Source organism: Furipterus horrens, unplaced genomic scaffold (assembly GCF_987537825.1).
Source record: "Furipterus horrens unplaced genomic scaffold, mFurHor1.1.pri manual_scaffold_4, whole genome shotgun sequence".
Classification (NCBI taxonomy): Eukaryota; Metazoa; Chordata; class Mammalia; order Chiroptera; family Furipteridae; genus Furipterus; species Furipterus horrens.
In genome coordinates this window covers 12,404,959-12,429,620 of record NW_028327174.1, presented here as the reverse complement: position 1 = coordinate 12,429,620, position 24,662 = coordinate 12,404,959, and the positions used below count along the sequence as shown (strand labels likewise).

Genomic DNA, 24,662 nt, shown 5'->3' with positions numbered 1-24,662 from the left:
ACCAAATCAATTTGTCAGTTTGAGGGAGACTATTTGAGCCAACCCTTAAACTCATTGTTGCCTCCAGAGATGGAAGCCTGCCAGATCTCTCGTGCCAAATATAGAGAGCAAAGGATTTTTTTTTTTTTTTTTAAATCACTGTGTGGTTGCCTCTCACTCATGCCCCCAACTGGGGACCTGATGTGCAACCTAGTAATGTGCCCTGACTGGGAATCAAACCAGCAACACTTGGTTTGCAGGCCGACGCTCAATCCACTGAGCCACTCCAGCAAGGGTTTTTTTTTTTTTTTTTTTAATTAAAGATTTTATTTATTTTTAGAGAGAGGAGAAGGGAGGGAGAAAGAAAAGGAGAAAAACATTGATTGGACCGGTTGCTACGCACCCCAGCTGGGGACCAAACCCACAACCCAGGGATGTGCCCTGACCAAGAATCAAACTGGCAACCCTTCGCTTTGCAGGATGACACCCAATTAACTGAGCCACTCCGGTCAGGGCCAGAGAGCAGAGGCTTTTTGATAAGCGCCTACTGTGTGACAAATGCCACTGGGAAAATATCAGATTGGTTTCCAAAGCAGATGGGTCTGCCAGGACGAAGCCAAACATTTCACACACTTACTGAGTTGTGCTGTGAGCCAAGTCAGAGGAAAGAGAAACAAAGGTCACAGATTGGACTCTCTGTGATCTCACTAGTGAGATGGCAGTGAGACAAAGGCACATGAAATGTTTAATGTCAATTTAAAAAAAAATAGAGAAGCTGTTTTTCAGTTCAGCTGTTTAAGAGAAATGACAGCCAGATAAAAAATTCAAAGGTGTGTTCTCTGAGAGGGGAGAGAGGAGGATGGATCCATACAATCAAGAAAGGCTTCCCACAGGAAGAGGAATTTGGGCTGGGCCACTAGGGATTGGCAGGATTTGGATTTAGAGAATCAGAGAGTTGGGGGTAGGGGTCTGGTTAGGCCAAGCCTCCCTGGCAGGAAATCAGGGGCCTGTATTGGTGTGGAGTAAAATCAGGTTACGTGCTCTTGGGCCTGCACTGCTCCTGGGAAATCCTTAGGGAAACGCACCTGTAAAATCATTGCCTGTTCTTGTGTTTCTTGGAGTAGACTCAGACCTTCTTCAGCGCAGGGAGGGACTGGATTTACTCATCTGTGATTCCCTAGCACTTGGTGCAGAACCTGGTGTGTGGCAGGTGCTCAGTTACTGTTGAATAAATGAATGAATAAGGAGGCTGTTATTACTGTCCGCATGAAAGACCTAGGGCACGTGTGCCTCGTGGAGTTAACCTTGCCTGTGGAGCCATGCAAAGCATTCAGTGCACTAGCTTATGCAATAAAATCTCAGCAGATCCCTTAAAGAAGGCCTGATGCGTCACTCTAAACTCATACCCTTTCCTGCTTACCAGTTGTACTTAATTCTGCGTACGTTTAAGGATCACCTGGGGTGTTTGAATACAGATGCCTGAGCCCCAGCAGACTGATTAAATCAGAGTCTCCAGGAGCTGTGACTTTTTCATGATTTTTTTTTTCTTTTCTTTTAAATACTTCATTTATTTCTTTTTAGAGAGAGGAGAAAGAGTGACCGGTTGCATCTCTCATGCCCCCAACTGGGGACGTGGCCTGCAACCCAGGCTCGTGCCCTGACTGGGAATTGAACCAGCAGACTTTTGGTCCGTAGGCCAGTGCTTAATCCACTGAGCCACACCAGCCAAGGCTTTCTTTCTTTTTCTTTTTTTAAACTCCCTAGATGATTAAAAAATCAGCCAGGATTGAGAACCACTATGCTACACCCTTGTTTTTGTTTGAAATAACTAAATTGCCTTTTAAATATGTCAGCTGTAAATGATTATCCTTGCAATATAAATGCTTATTACTGCCACATTGTAATTATATCCATGATGATTTCTGCTCACACACCCTCTCTCTGTTGGATATCTTTTAAATAAAAGACTGCAAGTCTTTTACATCTTTATAAACAGAACTAGAAAAACCAAGAACAACATTTGCTAACTGAGGAGAAACAAAATTGTGAAATTCTGGGGGTGTTGTTGCTTTAATGTGGCAAACAGAGCTACTCATAAATTACCCCTCTTTAAGTGCTGGGTCTGCGGAGGAATTTCAAGGTGACTATTCTTTATTTCATTCTTCATTTTAAAAAACCTGCACCTGTGTTCAGTCTGCATTTCTTTTTAGCAATTGCCACCTTATAAATTCTATCAAATTGATCCTTTTATAAGAAACATAGTATTAAAAGCAACTTGTTTCTAATAGGAAACCTTAGAACTGGGTCCAAAGTAAAATAAAGTGTGCACACCAGCGTGCATGCGCCTTGTGGGAAGATTACAGCTGTAATCAGACACTCAGGTCCACTACCTCACACTGTTCACTAATCAGTGCCTTTGTTCTAAATACCTTCTCTGCACAAAACTCAAGGTTGTGTGTGAGCCGGCCTGTCTCCTCATCCAGTGCCATCTGCTGCCTTTCTCTTCCCCTTAGTTCTTTATGAACCAGCAATAAGGGTTTGCTTGTAGCATCCAGAATATGCCATATTCGCTCACTTTTTTGGGTCTTTGTATGGGGCTGTTCCCCTGGCCTGGGGGCGACACCCTTTTCTTCTGTCTGCCTTGTGTCTCCAGGTGTCACAGCTCCTTCTCTTAGACTCTGCTCCCTCCTCTCCTGTGCCTTCTAGTATTCTTCGTAGTCTGCTGTAGTTGGTAGTTTACGGGTCTGTCTTCCCATCTGGACTCTAAGCTCCTTGAGGGCCACAGCTGTTTTTTCCATTTGTGCCCAGCATGTGACATAACCTCTGTCATGAAGAACGCGTAACTGCGGGGGTCCATCCGCTACAGGACAAATCTGTGGCCTTTTCACTTGTAGGTGCTCTTGATAAAACTACACAATGGATAGAAGAATCGGTAAATGAAGAATTAGTTTCTCTCTCTGAGACCGCTTTAACTCCTGGGGCCGAAAACAGCTCCAAGCCAAGCCTGAGCCCTACTCTGGTGCTAAATAACAGTTATCTGAAACTGTTGCAGTGGGATTATCAGAAGAAAGTATTTCCAGAGGTGAGTGATTTTTTTCCCCTTCAAGTTTCCCATTATTTTCGTTCTGAAGTTCTAACTGTGAATCAGCTCATCTGTCTGTGTTGCATGTGGTTTAATGACTTTACTGAAATCAGATAAAAAAATGGGAGTTTGGATGTAATATGGCCTATTTTACATTTTCATGTTATTGAGCTTCCCTTTCTGTTTTTGCATTTTGAACAAATATGCTAGACACTGATTACAGAAGAAGTGCGTCTTCAGGAACTGACAGAAAAGCTGAATCAATTGAAAATTATTGCCTGCCTGTCCCTCATTACCAACAATTTGGTGGGTGCTGTTACAGAAGGCCTCCCTGAGCTTGCACACAGGTTAAAGAGGATTTCAGCTGTTCTCCTTGAAGGCATGAATGAAAAGTAAGTTCCCAGTGTTCTCATCTGATCCCTTGTGTATTAAGGCACTGCATGCATTTCAGAGAAGGTGAATAACCTTGGACATCTCAATGGGATATTCAGACCTGTGCTTTAGAGAAGTTTATCTCACTCCTTCTTTTTCTAGAATTTCTTTTAATATCTCTGAAGGCTTAGATGTCCTTTCATAGGAAGGGAGAGGTCTTTTCCATGACAAGTGCCAGGGTGAGTGTCGGATTTCCACTGGGGATGGGTGTGTGCAAAAGCTCTTCTTTGACAATGCTGTGGAAAAAAACAAACAAAACCCAGAAATCCACCAGGCTCGGGGTTTGGAATGCCCTGTCAGAGAGGCTTTCTGCATTAAATCGTTCTGACACCATCATTTTTCTGTCATGAAATGTTTGCCAACTGTACTGGTCCAGTGTGCTAGGAAGTCTTTAGAAGTAGCGACCTCTCTGTCCTTTGAGATACGCCACAAGTTCATTGAGGGTTTTGTTTTTGTGAAATTCATTTCTCAGTATCACACCTTCATGGAATGCTGGCATCCCATTGAGGTTTTGCATTTAGGTCATCCTGCTAGGAATCCTGTCCAAGTCAGAAAATTCCAAATCTTAGTCAATGACCGCATGTTTCCATGGGTCTGAAATGGGTAAAGCACCTCCTGCTGGTTTTCTGCCCTTTTAGGTCTTTTCAGGGACTCATTCTCTTCCTCCCTTCAAAGGGCGATGCACCTATTTCTCATACTTTTACTCAAAGAGCACATACATTACTCGATAAAATCCTAGAATATCATCAGTCAAAAGGAGCCCAAGTGATTACAAAATCAAGTGTTGTGATTCTGAACTGAAGCCCAGGGATTTGCCTTCAGCATCACAGCAAGAAAAGGACAAACCAAGGCCTAAGCCCTGACCCGACTGTCTCAAGGCCCTCCCCTTTCTACTGATTCTTTTATTTTTCAAACCATTCTATTTTTTAATGTTATAAAACTATTATAAAAGGTACTAGAGAGTAATTGGCATAGTCATGCTCTATGAGAATAATCTCTGAATAAACCCAATCTTAAAGTTATTATTAAGGTAGTCCTGGCTGGTGTGGCTCAGTGGATTGAACGCCGGCCTGTGAACCAAAGGATCACCAGTTGGATTCCCAGTCAGAACACATGCCTGGGTTGCAGGCCAGGTCCCCAGTTGGGCGTGCACGAGAGGCAGCCACACATTGATGTTTCTCTCCCTCTCTTTCTCCTTCCCTTCCCCTCTCTCTAAAAATAAATAAACAAAATCTTTAAAAAAAGAGCAATGGGGGAAAAAGTGGGACAACTGTAATAGAAAAAAAAAAACAATAAAAAAAATAAAAGAGTTCTGCTACATTTAAAAGTTATTAATGTTAAGATACATTGTTATTTTTATTTTTCTAGTTTTAATTATTCAATTACAGTTTACTTTCAGTATTACTTGAATTGGTTTCAGGTGTACAGAGTAGTGGTTAGACAATCATATACTTTACAAAGTGTTCCCCCTGATATTTCCTTTCTACTGATTCTTACGCTGACCTGCCAGCTCATTTATTTCACACTCAGGACCCAAGGCCTATAAAGAAAAGAAACCTCTGCTTTTGCAATTGGTATTACCTTAACCTTCCCCCACACTGGATAATCATTACTTTCCAGAAACTGTTTAAACCTTTAGTGACCCCCCAATGCTGCTTAAATACTGATAATATAAAGCATATAGTTAAGGGGCTACTAAGAGGACAGGGTTTTGGATCTAAATCTAGATTTTTAAGTCCCAGCTCTGCTGTTGACTTACGTGTGTACCTTTAAATAAGTTCCCGAATCAGCCTGAGCCTCACGGTCTCACTTGCAAAAAGGGACTAATATTTGTGCCTGTCTTGGAGTTGTGAGAACTCAAGCTGATTCATGTGAAACATTTCTACAGGTGTCTGGCATGTAGTAAGTACTTGATAAACGTTAACTTTTAATAACTCTTTGGTTGTTAAATCATTCTCTTTGTAGTTATTCCGCCTGTCTGGTTTTTAAATTATTTTGTTTCATCCCCTGCCCCTCACCCCCCACAACCTGTGTTAGGAAATGTTTATAGTCAGCTCTCAATCATCCTCATTATGGATGGAGTAATAACGTTCATAATATTTAAAAAACAAAACAACAGGTGATCCAGATGTCATTTATATTTGGTTTGATGATGCATTTTGAAAACTGGCAAGAATGTTGCCTTCTTTCTTGTGAACAGGAAGTCATGGCCTATGCTGAAATTAATTTTTCCTTTAGCCTAAGAATTTATGGTTAAAAGCAGGGGGAAGCTAAAAGGAAGTTGGGCAAAAGTCAGGAGGTAAAAATTTTGCCATAACCTAACTCGGGGTTGTAGAATCCCAAAGGCAGGTCCAGTGTGGATTTAGAACAAATTCCAGTCAAGGCAGAACACCAAGGACTCATTTCTTATTGTTGTTAATGATGATAATAATGATAAACAGTCTATTTCTTTCTTTTTTTCCTTCTTCTTATTAAGCATTTGCTACCTGCCTGACAATCTGCCAAGAGCTAACATGGTCATGTCACAAGTTTAGTGTTAGAGTCGGGGCTTGAACCCAGGTCTGTGTAACACCACGGCTTACGCTATAATCACTGCGTTACAGTGCCTCCTGTCACTGGGCCTCTCTTTTGAACAGAGTTATCTTAATGACCTTTTGTGTATAGTGAGACACGATTTTCAGTCACTATTCCCCAATAGTGTAGACCCAATAAATGCATTTCTAATTAACTCTTTTTCCTTACCTATTAAATAACCACCTGCAAATTACTTTTTACAATTTTCTGAACTCTGTATATTTGCATTATTGATCAGTTGCTTGAAAGTAGCAATGAGAAGGAGCTTCTTAGTTTTGGTCATGATAGACCAAGAGTTTTAGGTAATTTGCCTTTATGATATTGACCTCTGAATATCTTCATTTCTTGTTTTGATTGGTGTTAAAGATTTACTGCTCAGGCATAGATAGATAAAGAAATGAAAAAAAAAAAAAAAGGATTTTACCTTATTTTCCAAGTTAAAAAAAATATCTGTGAGTGAATCCACTCAGACCAAAGGGTTTATTTTAAGAATAGGTGTTTTCTTTCCCTGTCTAACAGCCCTGCATGAAAATGGGATTGCAGACTTATTTTCGGGGGCCATATTTTTCTGCCTGTGCTTTTCTATATAAGCACTGTATACAGAATCGAGTCATTGTAATGATGTAAAAATCTGCTATAAATAAGTGTTGGTAATTGGGAGGAGTTACTATTTTCTAAGTTCATTCTAATAGAGGTAATTGTTGTCTGTATCAGAAAAAATGATAGAAATATGTTGGTATGTAAAACAAAACAAAGAAAACCTCCCCCTGATGGGATTATGTTTCCTGTCCTATAGGACCTTATAAGTTGGTATATTAAATAAAAAACAGAGGAATTAAAAAATAAATTCAACTTTTCCTGATGGGCTTTGTTTTCTGTTTTATAGGACCTTTAATTTGGAGGAAGTCCTGAATTCTATTGGTGTTAAGACCTGTGCTGAGATTAACAAGACCCTGGTGGAGAGAGGCCTACCCACTTTAAACGCCGAGGTTCAAGCTAATCTTATAGGTCAATTTTCAAGCATTGAAAAGGAGGACAATTCCATCAGGGCTTTGATTGGTGGGTCCTTATATTTTTATTGTTTTCTTCTTCAGTTCCAATTTGCTTTAATTTGCTGTTTTGACTAATGTTAAGTATCAGTTAAAATTTAGTCTTAAACAGGTGATCCCCTTTCAGAAAATAAACATTGAAAATATGAACAAAATATTAATATTTGAAAAGGTTTGGGACTTGCTGCCGCTGCTGTGTGTGTACGTAGTGGAGTGAGAGGTATCTCAGGGCCTTCTATTTTACTATCCAGCCAATAGATTTTTATGCAGAAAATGACGGAATACTACCAGCAATGTTAAAATCCTAGAGCAACACAGCAATCCAAACCAGCTGACAGTACGTTCGCGTTCGCAGAAAGTAGATGTTTCTGCTGTGAGCTCGCCTAAGTAAGCCGCCTGAAGCCCCATTCTTGGTCAGGCTTAAGGTTACAGAGAATGAAAAGGCTACGGAACTGGGAGGTCCAGTGGGTAGACTTTTTTCGTGCTTGCAGACTGGGAAAGTGAATATCTGGATGTCAAGCAACATTGGTAAGTTGGGAAATAGAGAATGTATCAATTAGGACATTTTCTGTTACCTGCGACTGAGAATCTAAACTAGCTTAAGCAAAAAGAGAATGTATTCTCACATAAAACTGAAAAACCAGAGGCAGGGCTGGCCGCAGGTGCAGCTTAACCAGAGCTCCAGCTGTACCCCTGGCCCCAGATGCCCTACTTCCAGGCGCAGCGCTGCCTCCCTCAGGGCCGGCTGTCTCCCAGACAGGAGGACAGCTTCAGGTCAAGCCTCCATCTTCCTGTGTTTAAAACAAGGAGTCGGCTTCCCTGTTAGGTCATTGGCTTGGGTTGGCCTGACTATAGGTGGTGTCCCATTTTTGAATGAGTCCTGGTGGCCAGAGAGGAAGGAACTTTTAGGCCCCAAGACACACGTTCAGTTCCTGGAGTCAGGGTGAGTCAGCTTTGCCTGTAACACCTGGTCTGAGAGTATGGGACAGATGCTTTCCCCCAAACAGAAGCAGGTGCTGTGGTCGAAAGAAGGGGGAGCGGGTGATATGGGGCACAAAGCAAGTGTCTACTATAGGGAGTGAGAAATAAAGCCTGGAAGGAAGGAAGGGGTGTAGAATTAGAATATGCCAACATTCTGGGACTAATCTGCAAATTTTTGAGATACAACATTGACTTCCCTAAGGATACAAATACTTAATATTATTATTTTGTAGCAGAAATGCCTTTTTTTCCCATTTTTTTATTGTTCTATTATAGTTGTAATACTTGTTATTATTTATTTGAGGCTCTCAAATAGTTTCTCTCATCCTTATCCCTGGGGACACGGAATGCTGGGCATCTGGGCCACGCAGGCCATTTGCAAGCTTAAGGCTCCATCCCCTCCCCCAGCAAAGAGCCGTCTGGTGTGCAGCACTGCAGGCTGCTGAGAGGTGACAGTTGGTAACAGTAACACGCGCGGCATAACCACAGCTGCCTGTGGCTGAGCCCTCCGCTGCGGGTAATCTTCACTGGTGACAGGCCTGACCTCACAGCCCATAGTCTCCAGCTGAAGAGCTAACGCCTGGGAGATTGTGTACCTCGGAGCAAGATGGGCAGACTGTCTGTAGTCTCTGCCACGGACCGCTAGTCCCCCACCGGGGTGCAGGCCTCAGGAGGATGGGGTGCATATTTCTTGTACCTCGCTGGGCCCGTAGATGACATTTAGTAAAGATTTGTGGAAGGGGTGAATGCAGCGGAGACTTAGAGTAGTCAAGTGACTCCCCCCGAGGGTCCCATAACTAGCTGGTTGCTGAGTAGGGAGTCTTACTGAGCCTGTCTGACGCTGAAGCTCAGTCTGTAACTGCTCTGATCCCAGCCAGAGCCCTAATGCTTGTTGGCAGGGTTGACGGAGCATCCAAGTGGCCTCTGTGCCCTCCTTTAGATAAGGGGAGTATCTGCCATGCCACAAGGAGGGAGAAACTGGTGACCAGGAGATGCCCCCACCCTGAGGTGGCCTCTTAAGATCTGGTAAAGCAACCTTTTTCCAGCCCTCTCTTTCCAGTCCCAACTCTCCTATTATTTTGGAAATTTAAGCATTTTTTAAAACCTCATTCAAACTGTTGTTGCCTAGCAACTGAAATGACTCCCTTGAGCAGCTCTCCTCCGAGTCTGGAAGCCAAGGACACACCTTTGGCAGGGACTCGGTTTGCCGGCTCCCAACTAGACACATGCTTCTGTCGTTTTAGGGTTGGCCTAAAAACTGACTCATCCACAGAGGAGACAAAACCACTTTTCAGCATAATAACAGCTTTGAAAGAGTTTTATCGTTTAAACAAGCTTGCTGGAAATGGTTTGGACCATATCTGTGATGAAAATAGACCTGGGCTCCGGAGAGTCAGGCAGCCAGTCTAATGGGAAATTTGGTGCACAAGCGATTCTTAATTTTCTGCTCACAGAAGAGTTAGAATAAATCAAGCACTTAGAGGACACAGAAAAAGGATGTGACCAGCGTTCGCCATGGTTTTCCTCCCTGTGCACAGTGCCCATGGCTTCTTTGTTCTAAGTTGATGTGCTGTCTATTTACAAAGTAATTACAGCTCCCGCTGAGTTATTAGACTTAAAAAGGTAATTAGAAAAGTTTCCTTTCAAACCAATTTTTTCCAAATGCATACCAAAACCAGGCAAATATTACTTGTAGATTACCTACTGTGTAGATTATTTGCATGCTTATAGCCATCTGCATTTTTAAAACATAATTTTCAGTTGTAGGGCTGATACATACATGAATAATTTCTTCTTATTGACCAATTGCAGATAAGGCCCAAGTTATCCTTGACTGCCTTTCCCAGGCCCCGCTCCTCCCTGACTCCCATTGTTTTCAGTCTGGCAGTGATCTTGACATACCTTTTTCATTCCATTCTCACTGCTGTCCAGTCAGCATTCGTGATGCGCCTGCCACATGCCAGACCAGAAATACAAAGATAAAAAGAGTAGCCTTCACCCTCAGAGAGCTCACCTAAGCGGGGAGAGAGATGCATCCTCAAATAGCAACGGCATGGCGTGATAGTCTGACAGATGTTAGAGAAAGCCGCAGAAGCGGGTAATGTTAGGCGTGGCCTTGAAGGATGCTTTTGGCTTGTGGCAGAGATAAGGTGAGATGGAAGAACATTCTAGTAAGAGGAAGCAATTATGGCTAAGACATGGACATGGGCTACTGGGTACTTTGAGTTCTAGGTCAGATCTGTCTGGAATGTGTGACTTTAGAGATAAGTTCCATTAATGTCAGCTGCCTGTATTTGATGGAGTTTATTCTCCTTGGTACATCTTACTTGTGACATCTCTGTCTCCAAGGCCAAAGAAAATCCTTGGAACAGCATGAGCTGTAGCACCTCTGGTTTGTCCAGTACTATTTTCCAATACTTCTACAGCCAAATTTATTTATGCCTTTGCTTGCTTCTGTGAAGTAGTCTCAAATGCACGTACCTGGAAGCAGTGAAGCAGAAAGGGTAGAGAAATGGCAAACTGGAAATCCAGTCAGGGTAGCACTTCCTCAGTGCCTCCAGTTGTCGGCCATGTGTGAGGTGAACATAAAATTTATTGTCTCCACTCTAGGGCACGGTTGAGAGTGCTCTTTTTAATTATGCCAAGACAATAGGTGTAAACTTCAACCGTCCTGGGAAAACCTGGATGTGGTCATCCTTGCCATGTGGCAATTCGGGCCCCCAAGTGTGCCATATATGTGGATTTTTCAAGAGGAACCAGAAATTTGGATTTCTGTATGAAATCCCCTGATTTTAAGTGGGTTTTATTTTATAACAAAACACTGTATGGGCCAAACTGGCAGTGCCAGTTTGCAAACTCAGCTTTAGTGTACATAAAATTATGGACATTAAATACTGAGTTTTTGTAAAAGATTCCCTGCCCTCCCCAGAAGGGCTCTGCATTTTTTTTTATCAGTTATTGCTGCATAACAAGTCACCCTCAGACTCCACAGCTTAAAAAACAGGAAACATTTAGTATTTCTCACGAGTTTGTGGCACAGGGGGGTAGTTCGTTTCGTCTTGCTGGACTTACACACGCTCTGTGGCCAGCTGTGGCTTGGGGAGGCAGCCCTGCTGTTCTTGGCTGGGCTCTCTCAGGAGTTTGGGGGTTGGTTGGCTGCAGGTTGGTCTAGCCTGGCCTCAGAAGAGCTGGCCATCCCTCCATGTGGTCTCTCATCAAGCTCAGGCTTGTTCACGTGGCAGGTAGAGAGGGCAGATGCGAACCGTGCTTCTTCAGGCCTCTGCCTGGAAATAACATACCGGCACGTCTGCTGTATTCTGCATTGGCCAAAGGAAGTCACAAGGCCAGCCCCAGTTCACGACACGGGGAAACAAACTCCAACGTTTGGTGGGAAGAGCTGCAAAACTGCCTTGTAAAGGGCATGGGTGCAGGGAGGGTTAAGAATTGGGAATATTATTGTAATCCACCTACCATAATTACTGTTCTCATTTTTAAAAAATTATGTGCTTTAATAATGGAACAGATAAAGATATCTTATTTTCCCCCAGATAAACGAATCCAGCTATACCTGAAGAGCCTGCTCTGTCTTCCAAGCCCTAAAAAATGCATGCCTCCCATGCCTGGAGGCCTTGCTGTCATTCAGCAGGAGCTGGAAGTGCTAGGCTGTCAATATGCAAACATCGTGAATCTCAACAAACAAGTGTATGGACCATTTTATGCAAATATACTGCGAAAGCTGCTCTTCCGCGAGGAAGCCATGGAGAGGACGGATGCTTCATCTTCCGCCAACTAACGAGGAACTGACACTCGATGAGAGATTGGAAATCCGGCACTTCTGTGTGGAGTCTGTTTCCACTGATGGCATTACAGATGTGGCACATGCTCAGTCCTGTCTATGGTGCAGTGTTAGCCCGAACCTGTGCAGCCCAGTAATATTAGGATTGTAGAAGACATGCGTATCATGTAGAGCCTATTTGTGCAACATTTTCTTTATTTTTTTTACTTGTCTGAAGGTGACTGGCATCAATGGCTAAGTTAAGTCATGCTTCCAACTTGTAATTAATTATATAACCTATATAATACTTGTCAATGTTTTGTTAAACATTTATATTTGGCTTATTCATTCAACCCTTAAGGAGTTGTATTTCCTCATTTATCACTATCAAATCTAATGATTTTTAATTTTGGTACAACTTAAAGGTTGAAAGTTGTAAGAATAACCAAGGATGCTGATGTTCTAAATACATGATGTGAAGTAAGCATACCTGTATTTGAAATCTACAGTTTAAAAAAAAAGAAAGAATTGTGCAATGAAATTATCTTAATGTGTAATAGAAACTTACATAGTAAGTCCTAAAATTCCACAAATGTACCAGTTCACATAATACCAACTGTCAGTATTTGTGTAGAATATACTTATTAAATATATTATAAAGCTATATGCACATTTTAGATAAAACCTCCCTTGTTCATTTAGTGAAAACAGAAACAAATCCCTTCTAAGATTTTATTCTGGAGGTTGGTTTATTCTTGCAATTTATCCTGCTCTCTGAGAGAAACATTTTTTGCACAAATCCTAGTGAATGTCTTTGCATTTCTCAGGCTATTGGTAAGGTTTATATAAGATTTGAATATTTTTACATATGGCAGGACTGGTTTGAATTGATTTACTTGTAAGAAGAGGAAAAGTTTAAGAATAAAATGATATTGAAAAACCAAAAAATAAAAGAAAAAAAAAAGGAAAAATAAAAAAGAATAAAATGAGATGCCCAGGAGATCCCCATTCTCAGTAAAGTTCACAAAAAAGTAGTTGAACTTGGAGCTTTTTAACAACATAACTTTCTAGCAAAGCCTCCTGTGCTGATCAGATGCTTTCACCCTGCTATGATCAAGGTGCTCTTCTCCGTATCATCATCATTTGACATTCTGGAGCATGAAATCAGACTTCGCTAAGCTGACACTCGTTGTCATTGGACTTAGGAATCTGCTCATCCTGGAATTACATACTACTTTTGAAATATTGGGGGAAGCATTATAGTTTGGACAGACTCAGTTTAGAAAGTGCTTTATCTGCACTAAACATTTTTGATTGTTCTGTTTTCTGAGGCCTCATGGAACCTTAGCAGGTTACTGGGGAAGAGTGGGTAGGAAGTTAAAAGTTCTCCTCCTTCTCACCACCTTTGCCCCCAACCCCAAGACCTCCGCCCTGATGGCGCTGCTCCTTTCTGTAACAAAGTTCTAAGAAATGATTGCGTGAATAAAGTATCTGCAGTCTTCACATTTTTGGAGGCATCTCCCAAAATTTGAGGAAATTCTGAAAGTCAGTCTTTTTCTCATAATGAGCCAATACATAAATAGCCATTCTATCCATTTCAGCAGGTGTGTATAAGTGGAAATTTACTGAAGAGCACATCATTGGTCTCACCTTCCCCTCTTCCTGTATTTCCATTCTGCCCATGCTTTTCTAGGCTTAGAAACCATAAGGTGCTGTAGATTTTTGTTTTCATTTTCTCTTAAACTCAAGTAGTTTTCAACTTTGTTCACTTCAGGGCATGGGCGGCAAGGGAGGTTTAACATAGCAAAGTAATGTATTGAGTGATATTTTTTGTTGCTTTCTGAGGTGAACTGTATATTTAACAGGAAGACCAGGTGCACTTTTTAATTATCAGATTGGAATCCAGCTGGTATTCTTATATACTTGATTACACTGCAGTTGCCAGCAGGAAAACAATGTGCAAACATTTTTTTAAAATGCATTTTAAATGAAGGGCATTCTGCTTGTTTCTTAAGTGGCAAAGTAAATTTCAATGTCTCAAGTCTGGATTTAGGCAACTACATTATTAGGATTTTTACATCATATCCCTTAACGTGCTGTCTACTTTGGTTTTTACCTAAATGTTTACTTCTAGTTTTAAGGTTTTCTTAACACGGTCTTCTTCTGTAATGTCAATTTTATTAAACACCATACACACGTTCTCATTCTTCTCCTGCTAAAACATCTGTGCACTGTTACATTTTAAGCATTAAATATTGTTTCAACATAGCTAGTGTCTTTTTTAAAATTTTATTTATTTTAAGAGCAAGGGGGAGGGAGAGAGAAAGAGAGAAAGATAAATGGTTGTCTCTCACGCACCCCTGAGTGGGGACCTGGCCTGCAACTCAGGCACGTGCCCTGACTGGAGAATTGAAGCAGCAACCTTTCTCTTTGCCGGACAGTGCCCAGCCATGCTGGTCAGGGCGATAGTGGCTCTTTGTCTTCTAAACCATCTTTGGGTAACTCAGGGCTGGAATACTGCACAGTCTTTATTGTGCCTTACAGACATCAGGTCATGTTCATTCATTTATTCATTCAATGAGTCAGTCAACAAAACCTATGAGCATCTTGTGTGCAGCAAGTATTGTAGATGTCGTGATAGATGGATGACTAGACATTGTCCTCAAGTTTATTACCAACTAAGAAGGACAAATGTGAATAATTACACTAAAGGGTAAGAAGGGCTATAAAATAAGTACACATAATGCTAGAGGAAAAATCATCAAACTGTTTCCTGGCGATCGTTCTTGAGCTAGAACATGAAAAATAAGTAGGAACTTGCCGAGAGCCCATGAGAGGGAAAGGCCCCACGTTGGGTGCCAGATGTGGTGGAGTTGCCTCCAATGTCCTAGGCTTGTTAGGAAACTGCTCTGTCCTGCAGAGGTTTCATGACCACGGCGGAACAAATCTATCCAGGACACTATATTATGTCAGGGGGAAGGAAGGCAGCTGCTCTCTCTAGGGGAGAACAGCGCAAGACCTCCGTTCCTCATGCTTTTTATTGAGAAGGGTATGCATGGGAGATACAAGGTCTAAATTTATGAATCATCAATAGCTTTTAGGCTCTTGGGTTACAGTTAACAATAAGAGATTACAAGTACCAGTAGAGAGGGCACAGTGATCAGTGTGTGTCAGGGTCTATTAACCATCTTGACGCCACACTGGCGTTAGGTGCAAGGTTTCATACATTCCTTGCTAGAGATTGTTTATAATTAAGAGATAAGAAAAGCAGAGCAAGTTCTAAAGCATAATCATTCTTTAAATCCAATTCTCATGGAAATCCTCTGAGTGGCTTTCGGTTATGCCTCCCGTGCAGACTTATGTTGAAACTTAAAGACAACACAAGCCGGGCGTGGGGGGGGGGGCAGCAGGTCAGGGTCAGGCTGGGGCTACCATTTCCTAAACCACAAGGAGTGGTTCCCCACACACCGTGAATACAATGGTCTGGAGAAATGGCAAGCCCAGGGACCAGCACACGGTAGGAGAGCGAAAGTGATGAGAGGTGAAGCGAGACAGGTGAACAGGCTCTGGGGTGTCACGTGGAAACGTGCGGGCTTTGTCCTGAGGTGAATCATTGAGTCTTGAAACAGGAGAAGATGACAAATTATTGTTTTGGAAAGACTGCCCTGGCAAAGAACACTTGTTCTTGGTGCTGGAACATGTGTGGTGTGTGCCTATGCACACACACACTTATACATGAACACACAGTACAAGCAGTAGAAACAGACCCTGCTCACTGAAGCAGAAAGGGGGTTTACTGGGTGGTATTGAGGACCTCACTGAATCTACTCAACCTGAAGAATCGGGCTTGAAAAATGGGCATGAACCAAAGCAATGCAAACTGCAGGACTCCAGCCAAACTGGATTTGCTGTGCAGCTTCAAAGACTGATGTCTTAACTGTCCTTGCTTCTTTGCCTCATTTGCTCAAGATTTAGCATCCCAGGTACCAACATTCATTTGGGAGAATCTAGGTCAAGAGCACAGACTTAATTTGCAGGGGATGGAATGAGGGAATAGCTGATCCTTAGACTCCCGTGGTCCCAACAAAGTCACCCAACTAGGGATTTCTCCCATATGGGAAAAGTGTGCTGAGGAGCAGAAAGAGAAAAACAAGGCCATTGTCATGTACATCCATGAGGTCTTTAAACTTTGGAAGTAGGGAATGTGTGAGGAGACCACCTGATCTAGCATTGCCTCTGAGAATGACACCAAAAGATGATTCAGGGACGGGCATCATCACCAGAGTCAACCTTTATTAGTATGTGTAGGTGAAGTGCTGAACGAAAGCTCCCAAGTCACGGTGGCCTTGGTATAGCTTTATTTCTCAAATTATAGTTCAAAGCAGGAGGCAGATTGATTAGGGGTGGGCGGCTACTCCATTCAGCCATTCAGGGACCCGACCTCCATTCATTTTGTGACTCAGCTGTCCCCTGAATCTTGAGTCGTGTCTGTTCATTCAGTAGGTGGGGGAAGAAAAGAATCACCCACTTCCACTCATGGTCCCTTCCAGAACCCAGCCCTGTGCCCTCATTGGCCTACAAGGCAGGCAGGAAAACGTGCCCAGGAGAAAGAGGCTGACGTGAATACTGGTGAACATTCAGCTTCCTTGAATATGTCCCAAGAACCTTCTTTTCATAAAAGTAAGTTTAAAAATCATGTGTCTGCTCTGATCTTTTAGTAGCTCCCCAGAGCACTGTGTTGGGAGGATTTCAAAGCCAGTCCCAGGTAAACAGTCAAGAATGACTGGCAAAGAACGCCCTAGGCATGGGGGGGGGGGTGCCACCTCTTGGGCAACATATTTTTCACTTAAGCTTGTTCTACCTCTGCAAAAATGTCCACTCCTTTAGTGAAAGTAGTATGGGACTGAGAGTCACAAGCTCTGAGTTTGCATTCACTTTTACTAGTTAATAGCGATATGGACTCAAGCCAGTTTTTTATCTTCCTGAATCTCCCAAAGGTTTCCTGCCCTATGAGTGCCTACTCTACTACCTGTGAGAGTCAAGTGAGATAATGCACTTGAAACTGTCTGCAAATCCTAAAGCATAATGCAGCCAGAATACATTATAATAACTGTAATTTATTAGTCCTAAATCTCTTTCAAGCTTCAAGAGGTATTGTGAGATGTGATTAAATATTTATGTACATAAGAACAAAAATTGTCATACCTCATCAGAACCATGGTTCATTAAGCCCAATATTGTCATTGGCGGAGAAACTCAAGGGTACGTGGAAGGCTGCAGTTATTGTCCTTGATGCCAACTTCAAAGGACAGTGACAAAATCCAACATGTTCTGATTTCTTTCAGCAATCAATCATGACTTTGTTCTCCATTATTTAATCTAACCTTTTAGAAAGTATGTTTCTATTTCCAACTTGTGCCCTCTTGTTCTCTAGTTTTGAAGTGAAGTTTTTATCTTTTCATTTCTAAGCTTACTATGTTGGCCTCTTTCAGATTTCAAAGGAAGAGACCGAGGCATTTAGTGTGAGGCTTTTATGAAAAAGAAAGGAAACCCAGGAATCTGTCCCAACAGCTGCAAGAACAGACTTGGTGGAGAACCTGAATATAATTTTTTTCCTTCAGAATTTAATAAAATAATAGCAGCCACTGAGCATATGGCAAGGACAGCCCTAAGCACTTGATATAAATGATCTCAAATAACTGCACAACAGCCTGTGAGGCAGGCTCTGTTATTTTTTCCAAATGAGACTCAGGCTCAGGAAGTCACGCAAGGTCACAGAGCTGGTCAGTGTATTTGAACCCAAGGAATTGAATCCTAGAATGCGTGCTCTTTACTATTTGCTACATTGGTTTCCTAAAGTCATCAAATAAATATTTCTTATTGTTGTGTTGCTGATTTGGTATTTACTTCTCTGCTTCTGCTTTCTGCTGCTGCCCTCTCTTTTGGTTCATCTTAATTAAAAACATCCCAGGACAGAGAATGATTTGGTCTATTTGCCACTACTCAGTATGGACAACCCCCCCACCCACCCACCCACACACACCTGTCCCTGCTTGGGTAGGGGGTCTCATGACAAGCCACTTCAGCTCCCTTATATGGCTATCTTTGGCAGATTTCTGGCCCTATGGCTTTTGGCAGGATAATAACGTCACAGGATGCAAAGCAAGGCTTTTCGGAGAAAGGCCTGTGGGTATGGCAGGCAACTAGAGGTGTGGGGACCCCTCTGCCTTACACAAAATGAAGAATCTTCTCTGATCACAGTAGAGACTTCTGATCATATTCCTCCTCACCTTGCTGTGAAGTGACAGACTTCAAGGATTCCCCCTCTGCCCTTGCCTTTTCACAGCGAAGAGCTCTCCTTGTTTCTGAACCAACCTTGTCCTGGCCTTCTCTAGTTCAATTATGAATTTACTCAAGTATAGAAGTCAAGACCACACATATTTTTCCCCAGGCTGAATGCTTGAAGGCTTTGAAGAGAGGATAATCTTTTTTTGTTTTTTCATGTTGAAACCTCTCATAAGGTCTAACTTGAACATGACATAACTGCCATTAATGGTTCAGCCCCAGTGGATTTTTCTAGTGTCATCTATAAACTCTTTCCTTGACAACCGTATGGGAGAACCACACTCAATCACCAGAATGTGGCATTATGTCATCGAAAGCCCTCATGCCATTGCTCAGTCTGTTTTTCTTTGCTGGAAATGTCTCCCACCAGCCTCTGAAAGATGCAGTACTATGATAAGAGTGGTTAAAAGCATGGTGTCAGATGCTTATGAATTTAAATTCCAACTCTGGCAAATTTCTTAACCCCTACGAGCCTTAGTCTCCTCACCTGTCAGGTGGGAATAATCCTACTTAGCCACCAGGGGTTCATCATTAAATCAGAGACTGCACATAAAGTGGTATTCTAATATCTGGCAAAGACTAAACACTCAGGAAACGGACGCTCTTTCTAACACTTCAGGGCCCACCCCTTTCCTTTATTCTCCTTTAACCAACGCCCCTGTTCTTCCCACCACGGCACTGGTCACTTTCTCATCTGGCCACCCCAACACTTCATACATAAGTGATGGGATAGTAGCCCAAGATATCAACCATCCCCTCCCTCCTGAATTAATTCCCTTTTCCTAACCACCCAGCCCTCTTTTCAACCCACCACTGTTTTTGTAGCAATACCTCAGGAAAAGGATGTGACAGCAGAAGATAGATCAGGAGACTGGTCCTGGCTTTTTGGTTTCTGATTAAAAAAAAAAAAAATTTCTTCCCTTAGGAGATCAGAAAGAAGTCTTGGATTTCGCCTGGGCGTGCAAATGCAGATACTATGGGGGCCAGGGAGATGTAATAAAGGACTGTGGGAGTTGTGGCCTGAGGGTTAACACTGCTCAGCATCAGCCCAACTATTGCCGTGTAGGACTCTGGGACCATGGTTAATACATCCTCCTTTAGGCAAGAGAAAGTAAAAAAAATTTAAAAATTAGGATTTAAAAGAAATGTGAAATATTGAATTTATTATCACTCATTGCATGTTTTTCTTTCAAATTGTTTTTTTTTTTTTTTTTTTTTTTTTTTTACCCAAATTTATTCAGGGACAAACAGTGGGTTAGAACATGGGAATACAAAGACAAGATGGTCTCAGTAGCTAGACATGAATAAAGGATATGATATTGAGTGGCAAGTCTTATGTTAGAAGAGTGATTCTCAAAGTGTGATCACCTGGAAACTTATTAGAAATGCAAATTTCCAGGCCAGAGACCAAACCCTACCAAATCAGGCAGCTGAGGTGGTTGTAACAAGCTCTCCAGGTGATACAGGTTAAAACTGGAGAATCACTTTAACAGAAGGAAGCCAAGAGGACTTTGGAACAGAGAGCTAACGTATCTGAGCCAACCTTGGCATCTATGCTATCAAAAAAAAACTTCGAGTCCCTTCCAGACTAGATTCTAAATGGGTTGCTCTCTGCTAATTCACAAGGAAGATAAAAAAGTGTATCTGTCTCTAAGTAAACTGTAAGATCCTCAAGAGCAGGAGCTGATTCTTCTTACTTTCTCTTACTTTCAGACATCAGCAAAAAACTTAAAAGATGTGGGCATTAAAATCTGCTTGAAGTAGATAATTCAGAAATTAGACTAACCTGATGCGAGGCCTATGCATTCACAAGAAAATGGCAAATGTATATTTAACAAATTTTTGTAACTTATTGTAGTAAAACATACATAAAATTTCCCATGTTAAATGTACACTTCAGAGGCTATAAATGTACAGTATTCCCTCACTTATTGCTGGTATTACGTTCTAGACGCCCTCCCCCGCGATAGGTGAAAATCCGCAAAGTAGGAACCTTACATTTATTTTAGTATTTATATATATTTTAAGGCTTTATAAACCCTTCCCACACACTTATAAACTGTTCCCAGTCCCTTATTAACCTTTCCCACTCCCTTATTAACCTTTTCCACACTTTTATAAACACTACTTATGTTCTTAAACATATTCTACACTCTTAAACCTACGTAACTTTAACAACATACGTATATAGTACCGCAAAATCCCGCGATATGGCGAAAAATCTGCGATAATAAATTAAATAAAATATTTTTAAAAATCACAAGATACAGTGAGGCCGCAATAAGTGAACCGTGATATAGAGAGGGACTCCTGTATCCACATTGTCGTGTATCCTCAACTGAAACTCCTTACCCACGAAAACAATTGTTGGGATTGTTTGCTTTGTTTTTCCCATTAGGATTATTTTTCCTACTGATTTGTATAAATTTTTTTTAAATTAGGGATACCAAGTTTTTGTCTTTCGTCAACTTGTGTTTTTAAAAAACTCTATTCACGATGACTTTTTTAAAAATCTGTTTAGAAAATTTTAAATTTTTCATGGAATCATAAAACAATCAGAATTATATTGCCAAACCTATGGATATTTCCTTTTAAAATTCTGACTGTGCTGCCATCCTTGAAGGCCCTCATCACGACAATGTTAAGAATATACTCATTTGCATTTTCTTCTCGTTTTAACATTTAAATATTTCATCTGTATAGTGTTTTTTTTTTTCTCTAAATGGCTAATCAGCTATTCCAACAGCATTTATTGGATAACCCTTTTCATACTAAATTTCTCTATGCTATGATATTTACTCCTGGACCTTATCGCCAAGTCCTTTCAGACTTTAACACTGTCTTAATTACTGTCCTGTTGTGCTTTATTCTCACGTGAGTTAATACTCACTTTGTGGTCATTTTAATAGTTGTATGATATTCTATCACATGCATGCACCATATTTTTTTAGCTGCCCCCCCTCCGCCACCTACTAGGCATTTGGTAAATTTCCTATTTTTCCATACTATACAACGGGTCTTTCTGGACTGAATTACATGAGTTCTCTGTCTTGGTGGCTCAAGTTGCGCAGATTACCCGTTTAGCCATTCCTCTGAGTTATTTTAAAAATTACAACCAATATGCTCTATTGGTCAAAGTTACAGGACAACTGGCAATGAACCTGTCGTCCGGGGTTTAGGATAACCGGGCGAGATCTCCGAGCGACACCAGGGGGCGCAGTTTCCCAGCTTCGCCTCAACCACATCCGGGTTCCACCGCAGATTCGGGCCGGGAGCAGGCGGAACCTTTCTGTCGCGCCTTCCATCATCCTGCGCGGCGGGGACCGTTTGGGCCACGTGCACCGCTCTCTACGGATGCTGCTGCTGTTGTTGGCTTGAGGTAGCGAAGGCTGCCGTGTAGCGCTTCTGTTTGCGTCCTCCTTAGTCGTGAGCAGCATGGAGGTGCTTGTGGAGGAATTCGGAAACCTGACCCCAGAGCAGCTGGCTGCGCCGATACCGACTGTAGAGGTGAAGGCCGGGCTCGCGGGGAACGGAAGGGGCTGGGACGCGTCCCCAGGAGGCGGTACCCTGAGAGCTCTCGCCGGGGAGCGGGGCGGGCCGTGGCTTCTGCGCAGGCTCAGTTCGCTCCCGGTTTTGCTCCGTGCGAGGTGGGGGCGTCTTTTCCGAGCCCACCCACCTTACGTGGGGAGAGGCAGCTGTTCTGTTGGCCGCCGTGCGGGCTGAGCTCCCGTATGGGACCCTTTCTAGCGTTTATTTGCGTGGGCAGGATTGGTCCTCGCGCCCACCTTTGGGGGACGCGTTCCATTTTCTTGGGCTTATAGAGGACACTGATGCCCAGGGATCTGAGGTCCCTTTCGTGAGGCCTCACTGCTGGCTGTGGTGGTAAAACATATCGTCTCAATGTCAGACTAGTAATGTCTCCCATTACCCCGGGATTCAAGTTTGGACTGCAGGAGTATTCGAAACACCCTGAAAATTTGCCCAGATTTTTGTCTAGGGGGTTCCTGGAACGTAGCCCCGTGGCTTTCGACAGATTATCAGAAGTTCAGTGTAACTGCCCTACAGTGAGCAGCTGCCTGGTGAAGTTCGGCTGTAGACGTAATTTTATTTTCTAGAAAGGCACGTGTTGTTATAAGCTCTCCGGGCCTCAGAATCTTCATGGGCATGTAATGGGGATCTGGAGAAACGAGGCTTGCAAAGATAGGGGAGCGATTTCAGGTAGAAATAACCGGACACTTTGAAACCCGGTAGTTTCTGAGGAACTAAAATAAGTACTAGCGTGAAGAAGAGGAGAAGAGAGATGATTGAAAGATGAAGGATAGGTACAGGTCCTGGTTATTGTCATCTGAAGGAGCAATGAGATGCCATGGAAGGGTTTAACCAAAGTAACACGACCAGTGAACTTTTGGATCACAAGACCTTTACAATCATTTGGCTGGTGAATGAGATCGAGTTAACTGTTACCAGCCCATCAGATCCAGTCTGAGTGCCTGCAGTAAATAAAATGCTGATCATCATCAGGCAATACTGGATTTTAACTCTTGAAGAGTGAATCTTAAGAGCCAGCATTTGCTGAGTATTTAGTATGTGCCATGCTCGATGCAGACCTAACATGCATTGTTATTTAATTCTCTGAAATAAGTACTATTTCCACCACATTTTGCCAGGGAAGATTTCTGGGGCTTGGAGAGGTTAAGTAACTAACCTGGTGTCAGAAGGCTGGTGAGTGGAGTGGCTGATCTGGAACTTGGACTCTGGCAGCCTAACTTGAGAGTTTTTTTGTTTTTTTATATTGCTATTCTGTTCAGTTGTCCCAATTTTTCCAGTTGCTCTCCACTGCTCCCTCACCCCCCATCCCCAGCCACCCACTCCTAAACTGCTGACCACCAGACTACTTCTCCAGGGAGCTGAAGGAATACACCTAAAAGATTGAAATTTCTTGCCTGAATTTGCATAGCTATGAAGGAACTAAAACCACAATTCCAATCTTCTGACTCAGGAACGACAGTTCTTCTGCCCTCGGTATCCAGTCCACCCATCTGTCCCATCTTAAGGGTCCTGCCTACTGAATAGACTCCAGTCTGAAACTTCATTCTGCTGTTCCCCAAGTCTGAACCACTCTCATCTCTTACTTCCTGGGCTCTGGACTTCTCTCACTATTGTCTGTCTGCTCTGTGGCGAGAGCCATCAGCTTAAACACACAAATATCACATTTCTCTTTCGGTTAAACTTCTTCAGTCTCTGCCCATTGCTCTCAGGGCAAAATCTAGTGTTTGCTGTGTTTTTAAGGCTTTCCTCAGTCTGGCCACTGATAACTTTTCCAGCGTCTGTCTCCCCACTCCTCTCCCTCACTGCCTGCCCGTTGAGATATTTCTACTCTTCTCATACAGTTCATTTTGATCTCTCTTATTCCTCTTTGTAGATTTACATACATGCAATAGAATACAGGAGTACTAAGAGTTCCATTGCATTAGTTTTAACAATTATGTATTCCCAAATAATTACCACCCAATACAAGATGTAGAATGTTTCCAACGCTCCAGAAAGTTCCCTTTTCAGTCTGTCTCCAACTCTTATCCTTTGACTCCCCTTTTTTTTCAAAAGACTTAATTTTATTTAGATCTTTCTAGGTTCACAGTGAAATTGAAGGGAAAATATAGAGATTTCTCATATACTCCTTGCCCCTACTTCCCTTTTTTCTTTTCTTTATAAAAAAATCCTCTCCCAAGGATATGTTTGTTTATTTTAGAGGGAGAGAGAGACATTGATTGGTTGCCTCCCATGTGCATCCACTGGGGATCGCACGTGCAGCCTAGGTATGTGCCCTGCGGGGAAGTGAACCTGTGACCTCCTGGTGTATGGGATGATGCTTCAACCTACTGAGCCACCCTGCCTGGGCACTTACCTTGTTTCTTGAAAAATATTTTTACTTTCTCCAGGTTGTCTGCCTTCTTCCTTGGCCTCCTTTGTTTTTTTTAGTGTCCTTTGCTAGCTCTGCCTTCTGTTCCTCATCTCTAAATACCGGAGTATTCCTGTTGTACTTCATGGAATCCTTCCCCATCTACACTCATCTGGCAGGCTCATTCGTTATGTGACTATAATTCCCGTCCATTGGCTGACCTCTTCCTCATTCATATCTGCAGGCCACTCTTGCCACCTTCCAGACTCATATTTGTTGCCTATTTGACATCTCCACCTGAATGTGCAGTGGATATCCCAAACTTAGTGTGCTCCTACCCAAACTCCTGAGAGCCCCTCCACACTTTAAATCAGCTGCTCTGACTGCATCCCTGCCCCCACTTCCTTATCTCCATAAATGGCAACTCTAAGGTATCAACTTTAACTCCTCTTTTTCTCAAGAGTCTTTAATCTACTATAAAGTCCTGTTGGCCTTGAACTTCACATTGTGTCTCCTAGCTAACAATTTTTTGCTACCTGTACTGTG

The 24,662-nt window shown here is 42.4% G+C and overlaps 2 protein-coding genes across 5 annotated transcripts in view; both read left to right on the top strand.

Moving 5' to 3' along the window:
* Positions 1–12,582, top strand: part of TCP11L2 (t-complex 11 like 2) — a 40,817-nt gene extending 28,235 nt beyond the window's left edge. For all 4 annotated transcript variants that reach the window (XM_090272573.1, XM_090272572.1, XM_090272571.1 and 1 more), the window contains 4 exons: positions 2,874–3,061; positions 3,272–3,453; positions 6,954–7,126; positions 11,646–12,582. In XM_090272573.1, the coding sequence (XP_090128699.1) occupies positions 2,874–3,061; positions 3,272–3,453; positions 6,954–7,126; positions 11,646–11,890 (788 nt within the window). In that variant the 3' untranslated portion in view covers positions 11,891–12,582. The remainder of the gene's footprint in view (positions 1–2,873; positions 3,062–3,271; positions 3,454–6,953; positions 7,127–11,645) is intronic.
* An 8,908-nt stretch (positions 12,583–21,490) lies between these two features.
* The window catches only part of POLR3B (RNA polymerase III subunit B), a 106,642-nt gene continuing 103,470 nt past the window's right edge, over positions 21,491–24,662 (top strand). The window contains exon 1 of the mRNA XM_090272569.1: positions 21,491–21,724. Within this exon, the coding sequence (XP_090128695.1) occupies positions 21,653–21,724 (72 nt within the window). The 5' untranslated portion in view covers positions 21,491–21,652. The remainder of the gene's footprint in view (positions 21,725–24,662) is intronic.